We start from the raw sequence: 20,793 nt of genomic DNA, 5'->3' as shown, positions 1-20,793 counted from the left end.
TTTAAATAAGCTGCACAGCAACTTGTCAGGAAATACTAAAAGACACAGAAATATTCAGGGGATTTCCCAACTTTGGAGTGATTTGTTATTTTGGTTTACATTAAAACAGGTGCTCATTAGGACTATTGTATAAAACTTCACAATTTACCTAAATGTATTGTTTAAAACATTATCTACCTTCAAAGATCTTTATTTTTTTTAGCATTAGAATTTGCTAACTCATACCTCTTTGCTACAGCATGACAACGAATTATACAAACACTCTACAGCAGCTGTTATATTCAGTTATATCCAGTTCAAATATCCAGGGCAAATATATTTTACAAGGTTGCTCTTTCAGGACCCTGGGGGATGGAGTTCAGAAACTAATTGTATTTATTTGCTAAGCATCACCAATTTCTTTGGTGATTAACAAATAAAAATAGTAGTTTGTTTTACCTCTAAGTCGTGCCCTGACAGAAGCAGCTGACACAGCCCTGGAGTTCCACCTTCTGTTCTGGCTGGTTTCCTCCAGGAGGATCATTTGCCTTCTGTGGGCAGTCTGGTCTGTCTTTCCTGTGATGGGGACCCGTTGGTGAGGTTTCACATCACTGTAGTCCACCAGGGATTCAATAGCTCTTCCAACATTGGGATGCAGGACAGCATCTGCTCCTGGACTCACAAAACCTGAGCAGGGATCCACTAAAGGCACATCATACCGGTGTGGGAATAAAGGGTAATTCGGCCCTTCTGGAGGGGTGAACGGATTGAATTTCAGGAAAGAATTACTGTTTTTCTCTTCAAAGCTGGCAAAGTCATGTCTGTTCTCAGGACCTCTCACAACAGGCATGCACATCGTCTTTAACAGACTTCGATACTGTTGGCGATCCATTTTGTGAACTGGTTCAACTGGCAAGGCAGACTTCTTAAAGGCACTTGCCTGCCTTTCAGCTCCATGAGAAATCACGATCATTATCTTCTATTGTCCCTATGTGGCAGTAACCTTAAAAGACTCCACTTGCTCCTGTTTCTCCAAGTTTCTGAAGTCTTAGCCAACAAACCACAGTAAAACTAGAGGTTGTCCTCCAGAAGATCAGTACACAGAAACCATAAAGAGCAAGGTAGTGGTTTATGTAGTGAATTCTTTCCTGAAAGGAGATCTATCAAGTATGGTACAGAAAGAACACAGCCATCGAATGAGCAGAGAGTTTCTTGGTTGCTTGGTAACGATGGAAACCACCTCACAATGAAATGTCTCCTGGTGTGAAACATGGTTCATGTGTACCACAGTAATGTAGTCCTTCAAGTGGGCACAGACAGCAACTTGAAATGGCACTACCAGTTACTTATTCATCTAGTAGGAGCAAAATTAAGAAGTTTTCAGTCTTACTGAAAATTACATGGTATTTTCATTGAAGTATTTTAAAATAAGTTATTCTTTTGGTATCACAAATACGAATTAAATTGAAATACAGATTTAACACAAAAAAAATTTATCAAATACAACCACAGCTAAGAGCAAGTACAGAAAACTTACAATTATTACTTGGAATGAGTAAATCACATTGACATCAGAGTTTTCCATGCAGTTTAATTTCCTCCAGAGTTTTGCCATTTGTTCTCACAGGTTGGCAAATCCATTAATGCCTCAGGTCAGAATATGCAGCACTCATTTCCAAATCCCAAGCTTGACGCTCTTCTTTTAGCAATCTAAACAAAAGCAGTCTGATTTACAGAGGTCCTCTCTGCATGAATTCAGTGCCTTCTGCAAATGTCTGGCACTTTGGAAAAATCAAACTACTTTTATTTGCACAGCTCAATTCACACAATGGGGCTTTACTTTGTGGCCTTGTCAGGAAAAATTAGGGCACAGCGTCTGATCATTCTCTCATTTATGTTACTCTCACACAGATGTAACTGCCCTGAATTCCTAACCTGCTTTTGATTAACACAAAATCAGAAATGGGCTTAACATATAATACAGTACAGGTTTATAGTAATAAAAAGTTCCATAATGCAGAATCATGGTGATTTTTCTTTGCAGGAGTTTGCTGACAGAACAGAAAAAAATAAATAAAACTTCCTTCTTTATTAAGATAGCTTTCATCTATAGGTCACAAGAACTAAAACGGGTAAGAAGTGACAGCTGAGAACACTATATATGCAGTACTGGCACTGTAAGGCTAAGCCAACACTATGAAAACACAGAACTCTGTCCGAAACAACTTGTGTCTGCTTTCTATGGTACTTGTACATTTAAGTTAGTGGAAAGATACTTCCAAATTTGACTTCTGCCTGTAAGAAGCCTTTAAAATGCCATACTGCTGTCTGTATTTACTGGCACTCAGTAATCTCCGTACCAAATATATTCATTTTTACACTAGAAATAACATCCAGGGTTGCAGACTGACCTTTCTTCCCCCTGCTTACCTTCTCCTGGAAAGCTTTAGAAAGAGGAGAGGGGAAGACATGGGAGCCAGGTAAGGCACAGGATGGATGACATTGCAAGGATGACTTGTTTTGTTGCATTCATTTTGCAGAATGAAATGCAATTAAAGCTTTATCTTGAATTTCACTGACAGAGCTTCTGTTCAGATTATCCCAGGAAGTAAATTTGCCACCTAAGGCTGAATTATTTCTACTGTCAGTTTTCAGAAGTGATCTGTGCTTTAAGGAAGAACACTGATGAGCTGGTCATATATCTAAGCTAGACCTCTTTACTGGATGTCTGCCTTTTACTTGGCTTCAGGATTCCCGTGGAGCAATTGTCTTGGTTCTTTGATGTAAACAGCTATTTTTCTTCTCTGGCATAGTAACAACACACCAATTTTTCCAATACAGTGACATTTTCTATCCAGACTTTATCTGCTTCCCAGATAATTCATTTTCCCTCCTCCATTCTTTCAAAAAATCCTTTCTCTAACCTACTACGTATTAAATATTCTTACTCCACAGGAACACAGACATGCTCCGGGACTCCAGACTCTTAATTGCCTTTTTGTAGCAGCACAGCTGTAACCGCTCATGGCACTGACTACAGCAGCAGAGTTCTTTGCTTTTGCAATGGAAACTTCCTTGCTCTTTTTTAGGAACAACCTCAGCGAGCGTGAAGCCAGTTCACTGTACCTTGGGCCACCCCCGGGTGCACTCCTCGCACCACCGCAGGCCCGGCTGTTTCAAAGGAGCTGCCCCTGGAGCGGAGGAGGATTAACTGGATTGGGATTAATTATGTATAACCCGGCGGCTGGGCGACGGAGGACGGAGCTGCGGCGGCGGCAGATGTTTCCCTGGGTTTGAGGATGTGAAAGCCCCCCCCCGCCCTCCTTCGCCAGAGACGCAAGTGCAGGGCTTGGCACTGCGGCCGGGAAAGCCCCGCCGCTGCCTGCCCCGCGGCTAGGCAGAGAAGGGCGGGGGGCGGTGAAGCCACCTCCACCGCCGCGGCTCGCCCTCGCCGCCCCGCCCGCCGCGGCGCCACCGAGGCCCCCCTCGCCCCGCCCGCCTCGCCAGGCGGCCGTTGTGGGCGGCTGAAGCCTGCCGCGCGCCTGGGAGGTCGGAAAGAGGCGCTGGGGGCTTCGGCCATGCGGCCTGTGGCGCATGGCAGGGCGAGGGGTCGCCTCCCGGCCCGCCTCCTCCTCCTGCTTGTCCTGCTGCAGGCAGCCCCCGCAGGTACTGTCCCCAGGCCGGCGACACCCGGGGCCTCGGGCAGGTGCCGGGACGGCGCGGTCGAGGCACCGGCTGCCCCTTCCCCGCAGGGGCTGGACGCGCAGCTCGGGGAAGGTGGTGGTGGCGGCGCCAAAGCCTCGCCGTCTCCCGTCCCTGCCCTGCCTGGAGCATCGGGTATGAATTTAACAGGTTTTCCTGAGTTCACTCCCAGCCTGTGCCCTTGTCACAGAACCATAGAATCATTTTGGTTGGAAAGGACCTTTAAGATCATCAAGTGCAACCATTAACCTACCACTGCCAAGTCCACCACTAAACCATGTCCCTAAGCACCACATCTACATGCCTTTTAAATCCCTCCAGGGATGGTGACTCCCCCTCTTCCCTGGGCAGCCTGTTCCAATGTTTGATAACCCTTTTAGTGAAGAAATTTTTCCTGACATCCAATCTAAACCTCCCCTGGCACAACTTGAGGCCGTTTGTTCTTGTCCTATCACTTGTTACCTGGGAGAAGAGACTTAACACCCTCCTCACTACAACCTCCTTTCAGGTAGGTGTAGACAGAAATAAGGTCTCCCCTGAGCCTCCTTTTCTCCAGACTAAACAACCCCAGTTCCCTCAGCCACTCCTCGTAAGACTTGCCCTCATGCATTTATTTACACTATTCTACAAAAGCAGATGCTTGTGTGGCTAGGTATGACCCTCTTTACAGCCTGGGAGTTTTGTGTAGATACCTGGGGTGTGCTGTTCCATAATACAGGAGCTGTACCCTTTAACATCCAGCTTTCCTCTGTGGGTTTTGTTGAATACCTGTCAGTGCTTTTGCCCACTTACACCCACCATATCCACCAGTGGGATTAAATTTACTTTCCACATGTGGAGGTAGAGATGAATGCAGGAAAGCTAAAGGATTATCTAAGTAATCTTATTTTCCCTCAAAAATGAACAGTGAGTGCTGGGGAGAGAGGTGTTTCTCCTTCCTATGTACCAAAGAAGCTACATGCCTGAGGGGGGTCTAACACCACAGGCGAGTTGCATGGGCAGTGAGTAGCTGGTAAAAGAGCTGCATCACTTTGTTGAAGGCTCTGGAATACAGAAATCGTGATGTGGTAGGATACCAAGACTCTACATTTCTCGTGTACTAGTGCTGATCTCGTATCCACTGCGTGCATAATTGCAGCTGCCACTGATTGGAAAATTCAGTTGTATGGCCTCTCAACTCTTAAGACTGGGATTGCCCTGAAATGACAGTCTCTGCTTCCTGGTGAGGTTTTGAAATTTGACCGTAGTAAATCACTTAAGCTTTCTGATAGCATTAAATAGATTATTTAATTTGTACATAAGTGTGCGTATGTGCCAGATCTTCTTATTCCATGATGTGGTTATGATCGAGTTTCACCAATCCCTGTGGGAAGGTCTTTTCCCAGAGCAACATCAGAGGTGAAGTTCAAAGTTCTTCTACTCTCAGACAAAAAAGGGAAAACCATGTGCAGTATTTCAGTATACATTCACTGAAACCTTGTTCTCATAGTATTTCTTCTGTCTTTGGTTTTAGTAGGCATAATAGACACTGTCAACTCCCAAAAAGACACTTATTTCAATTTTATTGCACTGGGGTGTTATTTATATAGTCTGAGTTCAGGCTGATGTAGAGAATATGAACCTTTTTCCTTAAGGATTTTTCATTTTGTTTTTTTGTTTAGTAATGCTGAGAGTTTTGGCTTATGTGCTTTCCTTAAGTGAATAACTAAACTTTTTGAGCTCAATGTGGAGCATGTTTCTTAAAATGGCTTAATAACATTTGACTTTTCTGAGACATCTGAAGGAAGTTTACTGAAAAGATGCAAAATTTTAAACTCTTGCAATATGATAAGGAAAAAAGTCTTCTTTTTAACTTATGAAATGTTAGTGGTGTAATTGTCATAAAGGAAATATGAAAGCCTACTTGAAAAACATAATATGGTTCATATCTTGCAGGTGTTTTGACAAAAGGGTTAAACTTAACTGAGACGGATTAGAAACTGAAGTTTGGTTTCTTCTATATGACTTTCTTATGACTAGTGATAGAAATGGTAATATTTCTGCACAGCACTTACCATTAATAGGCAGCTTAGAAATGCTAGCTGTAATTAAAATACTTGGATATAGAAAAACACTTGACTATTAGCATGATTGAGCAAAAATGACTTAAGTAAGTAGCGTTGCTATTTATATACTCTTTTGGTGCAGAAATCTCTTCACAAAAATTATCTCAAAGCATAATTACTTTGAAAAACTTTTAGCAATTACTATAACTTAAATACATCTTTTCCTGTCGCTTCACAGAATTTTCATTTCTAGGTAAATGAATTAAAACTATGCCAACTGAACATTCTAGTAATACAATATTGTATTCATTAATAAATTGATTGTTTATCTAAGTGTAATTTTAAACTGTTTCCTGCCACTGCAATTTCCAGACCAACTTTAATTTTCTGATGGATTTTTTTGAAGATGGTTAATTTTGCAACTGTAATGTTCATTTTAAGACTAAAAAATTTAGAATAAAATATTTTATGAAAGACTAGAATATACTTTATGTGAAACTTTAAGTGGGCGAATGGCATTCCCTTTCAATGCCATGGGCATAGGCACGAATGCTGATTCGGTCAGTACCAACCTACCTGGATGCCTCCTTTGGGCAGGAGCGGGGAAGGGAGCCCTCTTTACCTGGCACTGCTGCAACTCCCTCCGACCAGAGAGGAGCAGGAGGAGTTGTTCGTCTGTGCGGGTACAAGCCACCTGCTACTTCTGATCTCAAATTGAGACTCTTCTCCCTATATGCAGAACCCCTTAGAAACATGTGAGCTCAATTTCTTTCAGTGTTTGGGTGGAATTTGTACATGTGCCATGTAGATTTTAAACGCACCAAACAGGGTTTTAGCATTTTACACTTAAATTTAACTCTCTGAAGGATCTTGGGCCTGTTTTGATGGCATAAATCAGTAGTAAATCTGTTGAATTTAACTCCATCAGATTTTAAAGTCGCCCAATGAATCCTCAGGTAACACAGCTGCTTTATATGGCAAATGTACCCTTGAATTCCAGTCTTTGGGAATGGTTCTTTAGGCAGCTGGGAAGTTTGAATCACCCCGGACTTGGGGATGAATTACCCTAAATTTCCATGTGCCTGATAGTGATGTAGGACTATTTTTCTTCATCTGTGTTATCCTGCAAAAGGAACTCTTGCTCATACCTTGTATTATGCCTGTAAGAAGTATAAAACAATGAGGAGTCAGACCTTATATATTTCTAGTGCATTGGCCTGCTTTAAAAACTTAATTGGGGGAATTAATTCAGAAATCTTACTTATTTTTCTCAAAAATGAGTGAGACACAGTTTTTCTCACTGATTGTTAAGTGCAGGTTCAAATTGAAGGGATGGAATAATATATTTGATGACTTTAAAATGCAGTTTAAGCACATCCCTTGACCTTTATTGGTTTTGTTGCTCTTTCTGTGGGACCTAATAACCTCTTGATACTTTTTTTTTTGCTATGAAAAGCTTCTTTTTAACCTGGTCATATACACACTTATAATAGAGAGTGAGAAATAGAAGATCATTTTTGCTAGAAACTGCTGCAGGAAGTGCCATTTGAATTCCAGGTGATTAGGAGGAGAGCAAATGAATTCAAGTGAGAAACCTGAAAAAAAGGCTTCAAAAAAATTAAAAGGCAGCGTAGAAAGTGAGGGAGAGTGTATGAGAGTTGGGATTCATATGTGGACACAAACATTTACTGACTGAAATGGCTGCTATGCAAATGAAACATATATAGACATGAAAGGGCATTTAGGCTGACTTACTCAAAATCTAGCATGCATTGTCATTGAAGATACCCAAAAAGTAATTCCAGAAGTTTTAGATTATCATCTTCCTTCAGTAACCATATTGTTTCCACTTTTTATAGTTCTTTTTAAACAAACAGCTCAAGAGCTCCATCTTTGGGTTTAAATTATTATTGTAAAAAAATGTTACTTTCCTTCTGCATCAATTAAGTAGTGCCTAAAAATCCCATAAAGTTATGCATATCTGCTCATACCTTATCAGTTTGCAATGCTTAACTTTTCTAGATGCATTTGTTCAGTTGCCTTCTCATAAAATACTCTTTCTGTGTAAGATGGTTGTTTTCAGTTTTTCTCTCATTTGTTTGTTTTTGGTGGATTATGTTTTCCCTTTCCAATTATAATACATACATAAATCAACTTGACAGTTCATAAAATATTTATGAATCATGTGGACAGATAATAGTGGCAGAGGAATTTTAAAAGAGGCTGTTTTTCAGGTAGGATTTATAATTTGCTATAAATTAGTAAGCTTTTATTAAAATCAAAGCATATGCTGATTTTTGTCAATGGAGAATCTGATCATGTTCTTTTGGGAGCTGGATTTTAGTGAAAAATTGTTTTTTTTTTCTGCCGGTGCAGCAAAATTCTAAAAGACTTAATGTAAATATTCCAGTGAGAAAATTTGAATCCATTTTGTTTTTCAATAAAAACTCTTCAATCCTTCTAGGAGATCTTTGGGGAGAATGAAGTTATTTGAAAAATTTTGCTCCTCAAACAATGTTGTGGAAGTGGGATACCCTGAAGAAATATTGCAAAGTAAATTAAACTGTTAATCACAGAAATCCATCATATATGAGACTACTCTTACGGTTATCATCTTCACTGTTTTTTTTTTTTTTTTCTCAAGCAAGGTTTTATTTCTTCCTACTTTCTAAGTATTTTCAATAGTGTACTCTGTTTACATTATGAAATGACAAGTACAAGCAGTTCTTTTAACTTACCTTGATTATCTTGTTGTAATAGCTGAAGAATCTGCCTTGCTTCTGTTTTCCATAACAACACTGTAGAGAAGTACAATTACCATTTGTATAATTGGTGGAGTGAATGGATAGTTTCCCATTATTGCTTAAATCAAGACAAATCAAAACAAAGCTGGGACTCGACCCCACTCACATTGCTCCCAACAAATGCCTTAATTTATAACCAGTTTACCAGAGTATTTATTGTTGCTTTTAGTTTTTGAGTATTGAGCCTAAGCTAGCAACAAGCACTGATCTGGTGCCACATAATTATTTAGCCCATCTTCATAAACTAATTGCTGCTGCTGGCTGCTATGTTCAGTATTTTATTGCTGTCTTTTGTATTCAAGGCTTTCTATTCCTTGTTATTTACTTTCTCTCCTAGATTGCACAAAAGCATTAGAAATCACAAGCATACCTTAACTCCCAGTAGCCCCACGGTCTTCCCAAGCAGGAGGTGGAGACAGAGAACACAAAATGCAGAGGTCTAATAGCCTTTATCTTTCTGCTGGCTTGAGTTCTGTATCTCTGAAAATTCTGTGAAAGAAACTCAGCTCTGACTTGTACTAGAATGCCCACCTGAGATATACGTCAGTTTTCTTTAAAAAACCTTGTATGTCTTGAAAAGCTTTGCAAACTTTATGGACATGTTTTTAATTTTTGTTTAAAATAGAAGAAATGCAAATTAAAATAGCCATAAAATACCTTATATTTCTTTTCATGAGGAAATAAAGAAAATCACAATCACGACAGAAGCAAAGCTCATTACTTCATTAATGGTCAGTATACACATTGATTGACATCCCAGCTGAAGGTATTGTAACAATGCAGCTAAATTTTATCAGTATTTTGGACAGTGCCTATCCCCATTATCCCCATTTTGGACAGTCTTAATTTAAAATATGACAGTTCTTTTGTAAAACATGAATATATGTAAAACTAAATCTAATCTTAAGTGCTGTTTAGAATAAGGATGCTTTTTCTATATCAGGCCTTTGTGATTGTTTTTTTGTTGCCTTAATGAGAGTCATGCATTGTCTAAGACATTAGGCAAGTATTAACTTAATATCCATAGATGAACAAGTCTATTAAAGGGTGTAGATTAACCTTAAGTATGCTGCTTGCTTTTTCAGATAAATTAAATAGTAGTATTAATGTCATTGTTTTATCTTTTAACAGTTCAGCCCTTGAAGAGATTTTTAAGAAGTGCAGGGCCAAGACACAATAGCTTAAAAATAGTGGGATCTGTCGTATTTCCAGGTATTTTTCTTTAAACATAATGTAACAAATTTTAGTGAAAATATTGTTTTTACCAAGAAAAGGCCCTTCTTTATCATATACCTTGTTGTTGAATTGTTTTAAATGCTTTTAAGTGGTTCAATTAATTACAATTCTGTACTGACTTCTGTATACTTAATAGGCTATTCCACAGCATATATTTCTGTCATTGGAATTTACTTCTCATAGCTTTTTTTATTCTTACACATAATTTTTATTAAACCAAGATAATTATTTTCTGTAATTGTTATAAATATAACAATGTTCTGTGTACTTTTCCACCTGGCTGTAGGACTCTTGCTCCGAAATGCTGCTTTCTTGCACTGTAGGTATTCCAACTTCATCTTACTTGTTATGTACACAGAACCTGAGACTTGAAATTTATGTTATATTCTACAACAAAAATTAATAAGATATAAGAATTAATCGCTTTCTACGTTAAATCCATCTAACTCCAGAATATAATATTATCACTTTCTTTTCTCATTAAACAAAACAATTATTGGAAAATCTGAAAATTAAATTAAAAGACCAGGCTGTTCCTCATTGCCATATATTTACTCATGTTGCTTATCCTCTAAATGCATATTGCTGGCTTGGTTTTGGTAAGACTCTTCCCCTTAGATTTCTCCATGTGTGTTTTCCAGTTATAGCTTTACTAGTAGCATATCTAAAAGTGATATTTCTGTTGTTTGGGGGAATGCTAAAAGATAAAATTTTTTGACCTTTTTTTAGGTACAAATTCTTAGACATATCAATTTTTGTCCAAAGGTGAAACAATTATGGGAAATAATTTGTTTTTAAAGGTTTCTTTTAGTAGTTTAACTTACAATATTATTTAGCATTAATGTTAAATAATGGCTCTGAGTGGTTTAAAGGTTCACCCTATTAGTGTACTTTTTCTCTTTTCTGATTCTGACTCATGTCTGTAACATGGCTACTACTTGAATGGCACATGGCAATTTGAAAGGTTGAAGGCAAGATTAAAATGTTTTGTCCCAATTGTTTCTAAACAATTTAGTATTAATACAGAATGTTTCTATCTTCTCTGGGACAGCCATTGTGAGTATACTAGACTTGGCTCCAGTGTTCTTTTGGGATGCTGAGCAACATCTCTATTTTGAGGGTTTTTTTAACCAAAATTTGGTTAAATACAATGCTACACTATTAAAATCCTGCACTTTTAAAATACTTGACATAAATGTTCTTTTTTGATCACTAACATAAATATTTTTTATAATGGAGATAATATGAACATATAAGAAAAATAGCAAAGAACTTTAATTAAAGAGTAAGTCTTTATTTTGAAAGAAGAAGAATAAGTTTATACCTGGTAGATATTTTTTCAGCCATTATTTTCTATATCAGATGCCCTTCTGTTATATTATTCCTATGATACATCTTTACAAAACTGTCATGGAAATTTACAGTGGTGGGACAGAATTTACCATGTTGGCATGTTATAATAATAATGACACCATAATTTTGTTACTTTTTATTATGGATATGTAATTTTTTAAAATATTGCTACAAGACAGAACAAAGTGACCTTGAGGAAATAAAAAACAAAAAGTGAAGTGGGAGAGATGTGCTATGTATACAATTTTGCCCCAGTAGACTATTGCTAAGTCGGTTAGTAAATTTTGAGAAAAAGTATTAAGGATTTGCAATGGAAAAAGACTAATGATATTGGCAGTTGCATTAACATGTAGAATTCATATTAATTTTCATGCTTTGGGGTTAAAAACTGAAACACCACCTGTAAATGACATTTATTTCCATGATGTATTACTGCACAATTGAAAATACATACTTTGCTGTTTTCTGCAATATAAGGTACTGTAAAAAGCTGATTATTAGCTGGCATGGAAATACCTCCTGATGTTAAGACTATCAAAATTCTGAAATTATTCTTACGTACTAAATGTTACATCTAAGTCTTTATTGTGTTTAAACAACTTAATACTGTAATGCGAATCTAAGTGGCTTTTCATTTTTTTAATGAAAGCAAACAATCATACTTGGAGAGAAGAGAAAACTGTGGTGGCATTACTTCCAGTTGCCACAATGGAAAAGTGAAAACTGTTTTTCTGAGCATTAATCCCTTCCTGCAACAAATACTTAACTTTGTTTTCCACTTGCAGGGAATCTGAAATAGCCAATGGCAAGATAACATTGTGGTAATTTGCTTATTTGATTCCGTTTTAATTATTAGTCAGGTTCTCCAAATCACAAATATAGTAGATGTAATGTTTTATACTAATTGTAGCTTTTCAGTAGCATTAGGGCAGCGTGATACAGAGCATGGTATATTCAAGTTTAGACCTCACTAGAGCAGAAATATCTAGCATCCCATGCTTCTGAAGAGGACAAATGCTTTGCAGAATGTCAGTGGGAAGGGAAATAAACCAAATTGTACACACTGAAATCCTGAATATTTTAGAAGTGATTATGACTACACCAATTGTAGTTTTTAGAAACAACTGAAGATCTAGAAGCCCCTGTGTGCTACGAAATGCGTACAAGACATGCACACCTGCTTTACTGTGGGAAAAGACTAAGTAAAGCCTTACCTTCCTCAGTTTGCTTCCTATCTCATTATGTCTGAATTAAACAACAGGCAGCTCACCATTTAGTGAGCTACAATACTAAACCCATTTTAAGGAAATACATCATGCACTGGTAAAAGGCAATTGCTGATAGAATGGAAACAGCAAGCTTTTAAGTCTGAGAACCCTGCAACTTCACTCTCTCCCTGTGTGTGTTGGAGACCAGTTGAGACAATGCTGCAGAAGCCCATGCTTGTGAGAACATACTAAGTGACATACTCCATTCAGGAAGATGTTACAGTGCACTGTGCTTCTTGTTTACACAACTAGATAGGCCTAGAACTAGAAAGAATTCTCTTAATTTTATTTCCCAGAGAAAACAAACCTGCTCTCTATTTTGTATTTCGTTTTGATGGTAGAGATAACAGAACCAGTCCCCAAATTAGAACTCGATTCAAGATTATTGTTGAACCTCTGTCTTGACATAGCTCACTGTTAGGATACCATTGATAAATACTTGATGCTAATGATAATTTTTTTTTCAGTTAAAGTTTATGTCAAGCTGAATCACAACAGTCCACGTATTTTATGTCTTACAAATCATCTACGAAACTGATTGATCCAATATTCCAGTGGAATGGACCAGGTGGTGGTCTTTCTTCAGGTAAGGATTTATCTTCTTACATGTTCCCCCGCACTCTCTCCCCTTCCCCCTGCTCCCCCAGCATAAGGGTTATAAAGGTGGGAATGTAAATGGAGAAGTAACAGGATACTTTGCAAGTACATACTTTGTATGTATATCGTATAAATTAACTTTCACTTTTCAGAAAGCAAGGGGTGAGATAACCAAACTAAAACGCATTTTCAGACCTCTCTAAAGAATGGTGCCATCCCTAAAGAGTACTAGATGGAGCAAGGCATGTTGGATGCAACAGAGGCTGAGGATGACATTCTTTGCTGCACTGAGCTGGGAGTGTTCTGCAAGGATAGAATAATAGGATGATGAGTGGTGTGATCTAGCCCAACTGCCTGCTCAATGACTGACTACCTTCAGATATGAAGCTGCCCAAGGCCTTGACCACTTGAGTTTGGAGAATTTCTATGCTTGGAGATTTTCTGTCTTTTCTGTGCAACCTGTTCCTCTTTTTTTTCTTATTTTCTGTCATAATTTCCCTTATTGCAACTTGTCATTGTTGCTGCTTGTCCTTTTGTGGTGCACCTCTTGAAAAGTATGGGTTATTCTTCCCTGTATCTCCCCTTAGGTAGTGAAGGACTGCAATTCCCTCCTTAGACTTCTCTAGAGTAAAAATTCCAGTTTCCTCTGCTTCTTGTCCTATGCTCCAACTCCCTAATCATCTCAGAAGCCTTCTTGTTGACTTGTTCCAGGTTGTTCATATCTGTCTGTGGGGATCTGTTCCGTGTCCCCCTTTTTTTTTTCCTCTTTCGGCATTGTCTCAGAGACCGTCCTATGCCACGTGCTCAGACGCCATCTTGTGGGGTACCGGACTACCTGACCTTGACGACATTTTGTGAGGCAAGAAGGTAGGCGCCGACTTGAGGGAGGTCTCCGCCTTGCACCCCTCCACCCCCTCTGGAGAGACACATCCGGCGACAGCCTGGCAATGGGCCAATCCTATGGTGCAGGAACTGGACCTGTCCCGCCCTCGGACCTGTGATTGGTGCGAACTGTTGACTGGCGGCTCCATGTCACATGACTCTGCCAAAAAATTCTATAAAACAGGCCGGATCGCCCGACCACGCGGGCCCCCCCCACCATCTGCCGAGAATCAACAAAGGACCTGCGGGACGCCGCTGGATCCAGGGTGGTGACTATCCTTTCCCTCTCAACTGTTCTCTTTTTCTCTCTTTCTTTTACTTCTCTCTCCCTCTCTCTCTCCCTTCCTTGCTCACTAAGTTGCCTCATTGTTGGACTTAATAAAGTCAAAGTTAAGTTTATTGATACCGTGCCTCGGTTGTGCTTTGTCCGAACTCAAGGATCACGAATCTGTTTTATTTCTGGTCAGGATTTTGGGGGTGCTTTACCTGCAGACAGGTTAAGCATACCGGGTGATTTATAATCAGGCGGGTCCCGCGTGGACTGACTGCACTGGAGTTACTAATCAGGCGGGTCCCACGTGGACTGACTGCATTTATTTTCTAGATTTACTTTTTTTACTAATCAGGCGGGTCCCACGTGGACTGACTGCATTTATTTTCTAAATTTACTTTTTACCAATCACAGAATCACAGAATCACAGAATCAACCAGGTTGGAAGAGACCTCAGGGATCATCGAGTCCAACCGCTGCCCCTATACCACCCTGTCAACTAGACCATGGCACTAAGTGCCATGTCCAGTCTTTTCTTAAACACATCCAGAGATGGTGACTCCACCACCTCCCTGGGCAGCCCATTCCAATGTCTAATGACCCTTTCTGTAAAGAAATTCTTCCTGATGTCCAACCTGAACCTCCCCTGGCGAAGCTTGAGGCTGTGCCCTCTTGTCCTATCACTAGTTGCCCGGGAGAAGAGGCCAACTCCCACTCCACTACAACCTCCCTTCAGGTAGTTGTAGACTGTAATAAGGTCACCTCTGAGCCTCCTCTTCTCCAGGCTAAACAACCCCAGCTCTCTCAGCCATTCCTCGTAGGTCAGACCCTCCAGACCCTTCACCAGCTTGGTTGCCCTCCTCTGGACCCGCTCCAACACCTCAACATCTTTCTTGAAGTGCGGGGCCCAGAACTGAACACAGTATTCAAGATGCGGCCTCACCAGTGCCGAGCAGAGAGGGACGATCACTTCCCTAGACCGGCTGGCTACGCTATTCCTAATAGAGGCCAGGATGCCATTGGCCTTCTTGGCCACCTGGGCACACTGCTGGCTCATGTTTAGCCGGCTGTCGATCAGCACGCCCAGGTCTCTTTCCACCGGGCTGCTTTCTAACCACTCTTCCCCCAGCCTGTAGCGCTGCATGGGGTTGTTGTGGCCAAAGTGTAAGACCCGGCACTTGTTCTTGTTGAACCTCATGCCGTTGGTCTCGGCCCATCTATCTAACCTGTCCAGATCCCTCTGTAGGGCCTTCCTACCCTCCAGCAGATCGACACTCCCACCCAGCTTGGTGTCATCTGCAAATTTACTGAGGGTGCACTCAATCCCTACGTCTAGATCATCTATAAAGATATTGAACAGCACTGGCCCCAGAACTGAGCCCTGGGGAACACCGCTAGTGACCGGCCGCCAATTGGACTTTGCCCCATTCACCACCACTCTCTGGGCTCGGCCATCCAGCCAGTTTTTAACCCATTGAAGAGCCCACCCATCCAAGCCCCGGGCAGCCAGTTTGTCCAGGAGGATGCTGTGGGAGACAGTGTCGAATGCCTTACTGAAGTCTAGATAGACTACATCCACAGCCCTGCCCTCATCTACTAAGCGGGTCACTTGGTCATAGAAGGAGACCAGGTTGGTCGAGCAGGACCTGCCTTTCATGAATCCATGTTGGCTGGCCCCGATGCCCCGATTGTCCTGCATGTGCCGTGAAATGGCACTCAGGATGATCTGTTCCATCACCTTGCCTGGCACCGAGGTCAGGCTGACAGGCCTATAGTTCCCTGGATCGTCCTTTCAACCCTTCTTGTAGATGGGCGTTACGTTTGCTAATTTCCAGTCAGCTGGAACTTCTCCAGTTAACCAGGACTGCCGGTAGATAATCGAGAGTGGTTTGGCAAGTTCATTTGCCAGTTCCTTCATTACTCTGGGGTGAATCCCATCCGGGCCCATAGCCTTGTGGGTGTCCAACTGGCACAGCAGGTCACTAACCGTCTCCTCCTGGATCCTGGGAGGTTCACACAGCCCCCCGTCCCTAACTTCAGGCTCTGGGGGCCGAGTCTCCTGAGGACAACCGGTCTTGACATTAAAGACCGAGGCAAAGAAGGCATTGAGCACCTCTGCCTCTTCCTCATCCCCTGACACTACACTACCCTCCTCATTCAGCAAGTGGTGGAGGCTCTCCTTGACCCTCCTTTTGCTGTTGATGTATTTGTAAAAGCTTTTTTTGTTGTCTTTGACTGTAGCAGCCAAATCAAGCTCTAATTGAGCTTTGGCCCTTCTAATCTTCTCCCTACACGACCTGGCCACGTCCCTATAGACCTCCCAAGTTACCCGACCCTTCTTCCAGAGCAAGTAGGCTCTCTTTTTTTCCTTAAGTTCTAGTCTAAGTTCCCTGTTTAACCAGGCCGGTCTTTTTCCCCGACGGCTTGCCTTCCTACAGACTGGGACAGCCTGCTCCTGAATATTTAACAATTCCCTTTTGAAGCATGTCCAGCCTTCCTGGACTCCTTTGCCCTCCAGAACCGATTCCCAAGGGACTCGGTCCACCAGCCTCTTAAACAGGCTAAAGTCAGCCCGCCGGAAATCTAAGGCAGGAGTTCTACTCTTGCCCCTCCTTACTTCCCCCACTATCGAAAACTCTAACGTTTCATGGTCGCTACTCCCAAGACGGCCACTGACCCTCACATCTCCCACTAGTCCTTCTCTGTTCACAAACAACAGGTCAAGCAGGGCCCCTCCTCTAGTGGGCTCATTTACCACTTGCATGAGGAAGTTGTCCTCCACACATTCTAGGAACCTCCTAGATTGCTTCCTCTCTGCCATGTTGTATTTCCAGCAGACATCCGGCAAGTTGAAGTCGCCCACGAGTACAAGGGCCGGCGACTGGGCGGCTTCTGACAGCCGCTTGTAAAACGCCTCATCCGCCTGCTCATCCTGGTTGGGTGGTCTATAACAGACTCCCACCGTAATGTCCGCCCTGCCGACCTTCCCCCTGATCTTCACCCATAAACATTCAACCTTGTCATCCTCACCATCTTCCTCAATTTCAACACAGTCCAAGCACTCCCTAACATACAGCGCTACCCCACCGCCTCTCCTGCTTCGCCTGTCCCTCTTAAAGAGCGTATAGCCATCCATAGCTGCACTCCAGTCATGGGAGTCATCCCACCACGTTTCTGTGATGGCAACCACATCATAACCTTCCTGCTGTACAGTGGCTTCTAGCTCTTCCTGTTTGTTGCCCATACTGCGTGCACTGGTGTAAATGCACTTCAGCTGGGCTAGCGGCCTTGCCCCCGACACAGGCCTGTCACCCTTAGGTTCATTTGTGGCTGCCCTGGTCTTATCCCCCTCCCCCATCGAACCTAGTTTAAAGACCTCTTGATCAGCCCTGCCAACTTCTGGGCCATAACCCTTTTCCCCTTCTGATTCAGCTGTTCCCCATCCGGCATAAGCAGGCCCGGTGCCATGAAAGCCACCCCGTGGTCAATGAACCCAAAATCCCACCTACGGCACCAGTCTCTTAGCCACATATTAATCTGTTGTACTTTCATAGTCTTTTCCCTATTTTCACCAAATACCAAAGGAATTGAAGAGAATATCACCTGCACACCTACCCCCTTTACCAAACGCCCCAGGGCCCTGAAGTCCCTTTTGATTGCCCTGGGACTTCTCTCTTCGATCTCATCCCTACCCACCTGGAATACTAATAGTGGGTAGTAGTCAGAGGGCCTCACCAGTTGAGGAATCCTCCTGGCAACATCCCTTACCCGTGCCCCTGGGAGGCAGCAGACTTCCCTGTGAGTCGGGTCTGGCCTGCATATGGGGCCCTCCGTTCCCCTTAGCAGGGAGTCGCCTATAACAATTACTTTTCTTTTCTCCTTTTTGGAGCTGGTTGCAACCCTCTTACTTGGCTGCTTCTGTTTACGTAGCCCCGTAGAGGGTCTTTCACCTAGATTTGTATCTTCCTGACACTCAGGAAGACGCTCAGGCTCCAGCGCCTCATACCTATTCTGCAGGGGGACGTGGGGAAGGAAGGAAGGTCGGGATGGGATGCGCCTGCCACCCCGAGCAGGGACCTGCCTCCATTCCCCCCCATCCCCTAGGTCTCCTCCTGCTCCTTGTGGAGGAGGAAGAGGATCCTCCACTACCCGGGGAGCATTAGGCCCGTCCGTTTTCCCCAGGACAGGCAGGGAACAGCACTGCCCGCCATCCTCTTCCTGGGATGCTCTTGCACTCCTTAACCTTTCCACCTCCTCCTTGAGCTGGGCCACCAAGGAGATCAGGTCGTCGACCTGCTCGCACCTCACACAGGTGAGGTCTCCGTTACCCTCGAGTGCCAGGGCCAGGCTCTGGCACTCCCTGCAGCCTGCCACCTGCACCTCCGCATGCTTCCGCAGCAGGTCTGTTTGGGTTGCCATGTCTTTTCTGGCACCCGCAAGGGACTTAGGGCCCTGCCGAGTGGAAACCATACCTGCCTGCCCGCCTACCCTGCTCGCCGCCCTGCCTGCGAGAACTGCTGCACAAACTGCCACGCCCCTGGGGCTGTGGCCTCCCCCGCCCCGGGACACACCCAGTCACTGCTGACTCCCCCTCTCCCCTCTGGGCAGGGACTAGTCCCTGTCCTCCCAGAGGCTCTTTATCACCCGATCACAGGGGGTGGTGCTACGCCCCCTCCTCTCCTGATTCGTTGCCGGGAACTTCCGGGTCCAGGCGGGTCTCGGGCTGCTGCTCCGGGCCCCCCCGAGCACGGAAACCGCCCAGAAACCGCCCGCCCGCCACGGCCCGATCTCACCAACCTCAGCCGCTGCCGCCGCCGCCGCTGCCGCCGCCACCGCTGCTGCCGCCATTGCCGTTGCCGACTGGCTCAACGGCGGGTCCCTCTCAGGACTGACTGCATTTTATTTCTAGATTTACTTTTAAGGCAGATCTTAATCCGGAACCTGACACTGTCTTGTACTGAGGACTCAAAACTGGACACAGTGTTCCAGAGTGCCCAAATGAGTGCTGACTAGGGAGAGAATAATCACTTCTTTTGACCTGCTGGATATACTGTTGCTAATGCAGCCCAGCATGCAGTTAGCCTTCACTGCTGCAAAAGTGTGTTTCTGATTCATGTTCAGTTTAAAATCCACCAGGACTGCCAGGTACTTTTTTGCAGGGCTGATCCCAAGTCATCTGGTCCCCATCTGCATATGTTTCTGTGCTTGTTCTGTCTCAGGTGTAGGACTTGGCATTTATCACTGTTGAACTTCATGAGGTTTCTGTCAGACTGTCTCTCCAGCTGTGCAAGGTCCCACTGAATGGCAGAAGTGTCCTGTAGTGTATCAGCCCCTCCCTGCCAATTTGATGTCTTTTGCATACTGGACAAGAAGGCATTCAGTCCTGTGGTGTAGGCCACTGGTAAACATGTTAAGCCGTTCTGGTGCTTTTATCAGCCGTGATGAAATATCTTCATAACTGGCTGCTAGGTAGACCAATCTTCAAAATGATGATGCAGACAGTTTTTCATCCATCTTGTATTCCACTCATCTAGTCCATACGTCCATAGTTGGGCTACAAGGATGTGATGGAGGACCATACTGAAATCCTTGCTAAAAGCTTTCAGTGTATATGACATCTGCTGCTTTCCCCTCATCCTCAGAGGCAGTCGTTTAATTCCTGAAGAGACTCAGGCTGGTCAGCCATGATTTGCCAATGGAAAATTGACGCTGCCTGTTCTCAATCACTGTCTTGGTATTCATGTGTCTGGAAATGACTTCCAGCAGTTCTATCATCTTTGCAGAGCCTGAGGTGAGGATGGCTGATCTGTGATTCCCTGGGTCTTCTTCCATGCCTATTTTTATGATGGATGTGTTTTTTTGGTCTTTCTGGTCATTGGGGACCTCACCACTGTCAAAATAGACAGTGGTCCTTAATTAGTCAGGTCCCTTAGCATCCTCAGATACATCTCATTCTGGTCTATAAACTTGTTTATGTCCAGCTCACTTAAGTAAGTCCCTAACACCGCACTTCTGTCTCCCTGTAGCATCTCCCTTAAACTCTGGTAGAGCCTGGGGCATGTCTGGAAAGCAGCCCTTGCTAGGAATGAGTGAAACAAAGGCGGCATTGTGTACCTCAGTGTTTTCCATGTCATTTGTCACTAAGTCATTCAGCCCAGGGCCAACATTTTTATTGCTCTTCTTCAATTGCCTGTGTTTCTGTTGGCCCTTCACATCCCTTGCCAGTTTCAGCTTCTGGTTAATCTGCTGATGGAGAATTTAAACATTCTTTTTCAGAAAGATGCCTCTAATGAAATCATTGTCTTAATCTGCTAGTATGGCATGAAAACCCCAAATCATTGTTCCTGCATGGAGTATGTTGGGCTACTTGTACGTATGTTATTTTTCTCACATAACTAGGATTGCTTAGAGATCATGACTGGATCATCAGCAATATCTTTCCAAGTATGAGCAGGGACCCTGAGTTCTGTTTTTTGTTTCCTTCCACGTATGTCTTATTTACCCTTTAGTATAATTTCATTTTTAAAAAGGACAATAAGCATTGTGATGAATTTATAAACCTGTTTAATCTCTTATTTTAGTTTACAATTTAGTTTATGAACCATTCATCCTTTTACAAGGGCAGTGTTTACAAGTTCTATTTGCTTTCTTCTTAG

General features: G+C 42.9%; 2 protein-coding genes across 2 annotated transcripts in view; one reads left to right on the top strand and one right to left on the bottom strand.

Moving 5' to 3' along the window:
• SPMIP7 (sperm microtubule inner protein 7) overlaps nucleotides 1-952 on the bottom strand; it is a 29,293-nt gene extending 28,341 nt beyond the window's left edge. The window contains exon 1 of the mRNA XM_068397181.1: nucleotides 439-952. Within this exon, the coding sequence (XP_068253282.1) occupies nucleotides 439-952 (514 nt within the window). The remainder of the gene's footprint in view (nucleotides 1-438) is intronic.
• Nucleotides 953-3,557: 2,605 nt separating this feature from the next.
• Nucleotides 3,558-20,793, top strand: part of ZPBP (zona pellucida binding protein) — a 33,654-nt gene continuing 16,418 nt past the window's right edge. Inside the window, 4 exon segments of the mRNA XM_068396553.1 lie at nucleotides 3,558-3,645; nucleotides 9,662-9,742; nucleotides 12,855-12,920; nucleotides 12,923-12,973. Coding sequence (XP_068252654.1) covers nucleotides 3,558-3,645; nucleotides 9,662-9,742; nucleotides 12,855-12,920; nucleotides 12,923-12,973 — 286 coding nt within the window.

Source organism: Nyctibius grandis, chromosome 3 (assembly GCF_013368605.1).
Source record: "Nyctibius grandis isolate bNycGra1 chromosome 3, bNycGra1.pri, whole genome shotgun sequence".
Lineage (NCBI taxonomy): Eukaryota > Metazoa > Chordata > Aves > Nyctibiiformes > Nyctibiidae > Nyctibius > Nyctibius grandis.
Note: the sequence above shows the minus strand (reverse complement) of the source record. Positions and strands in the feature narration are given on the sequence as shown.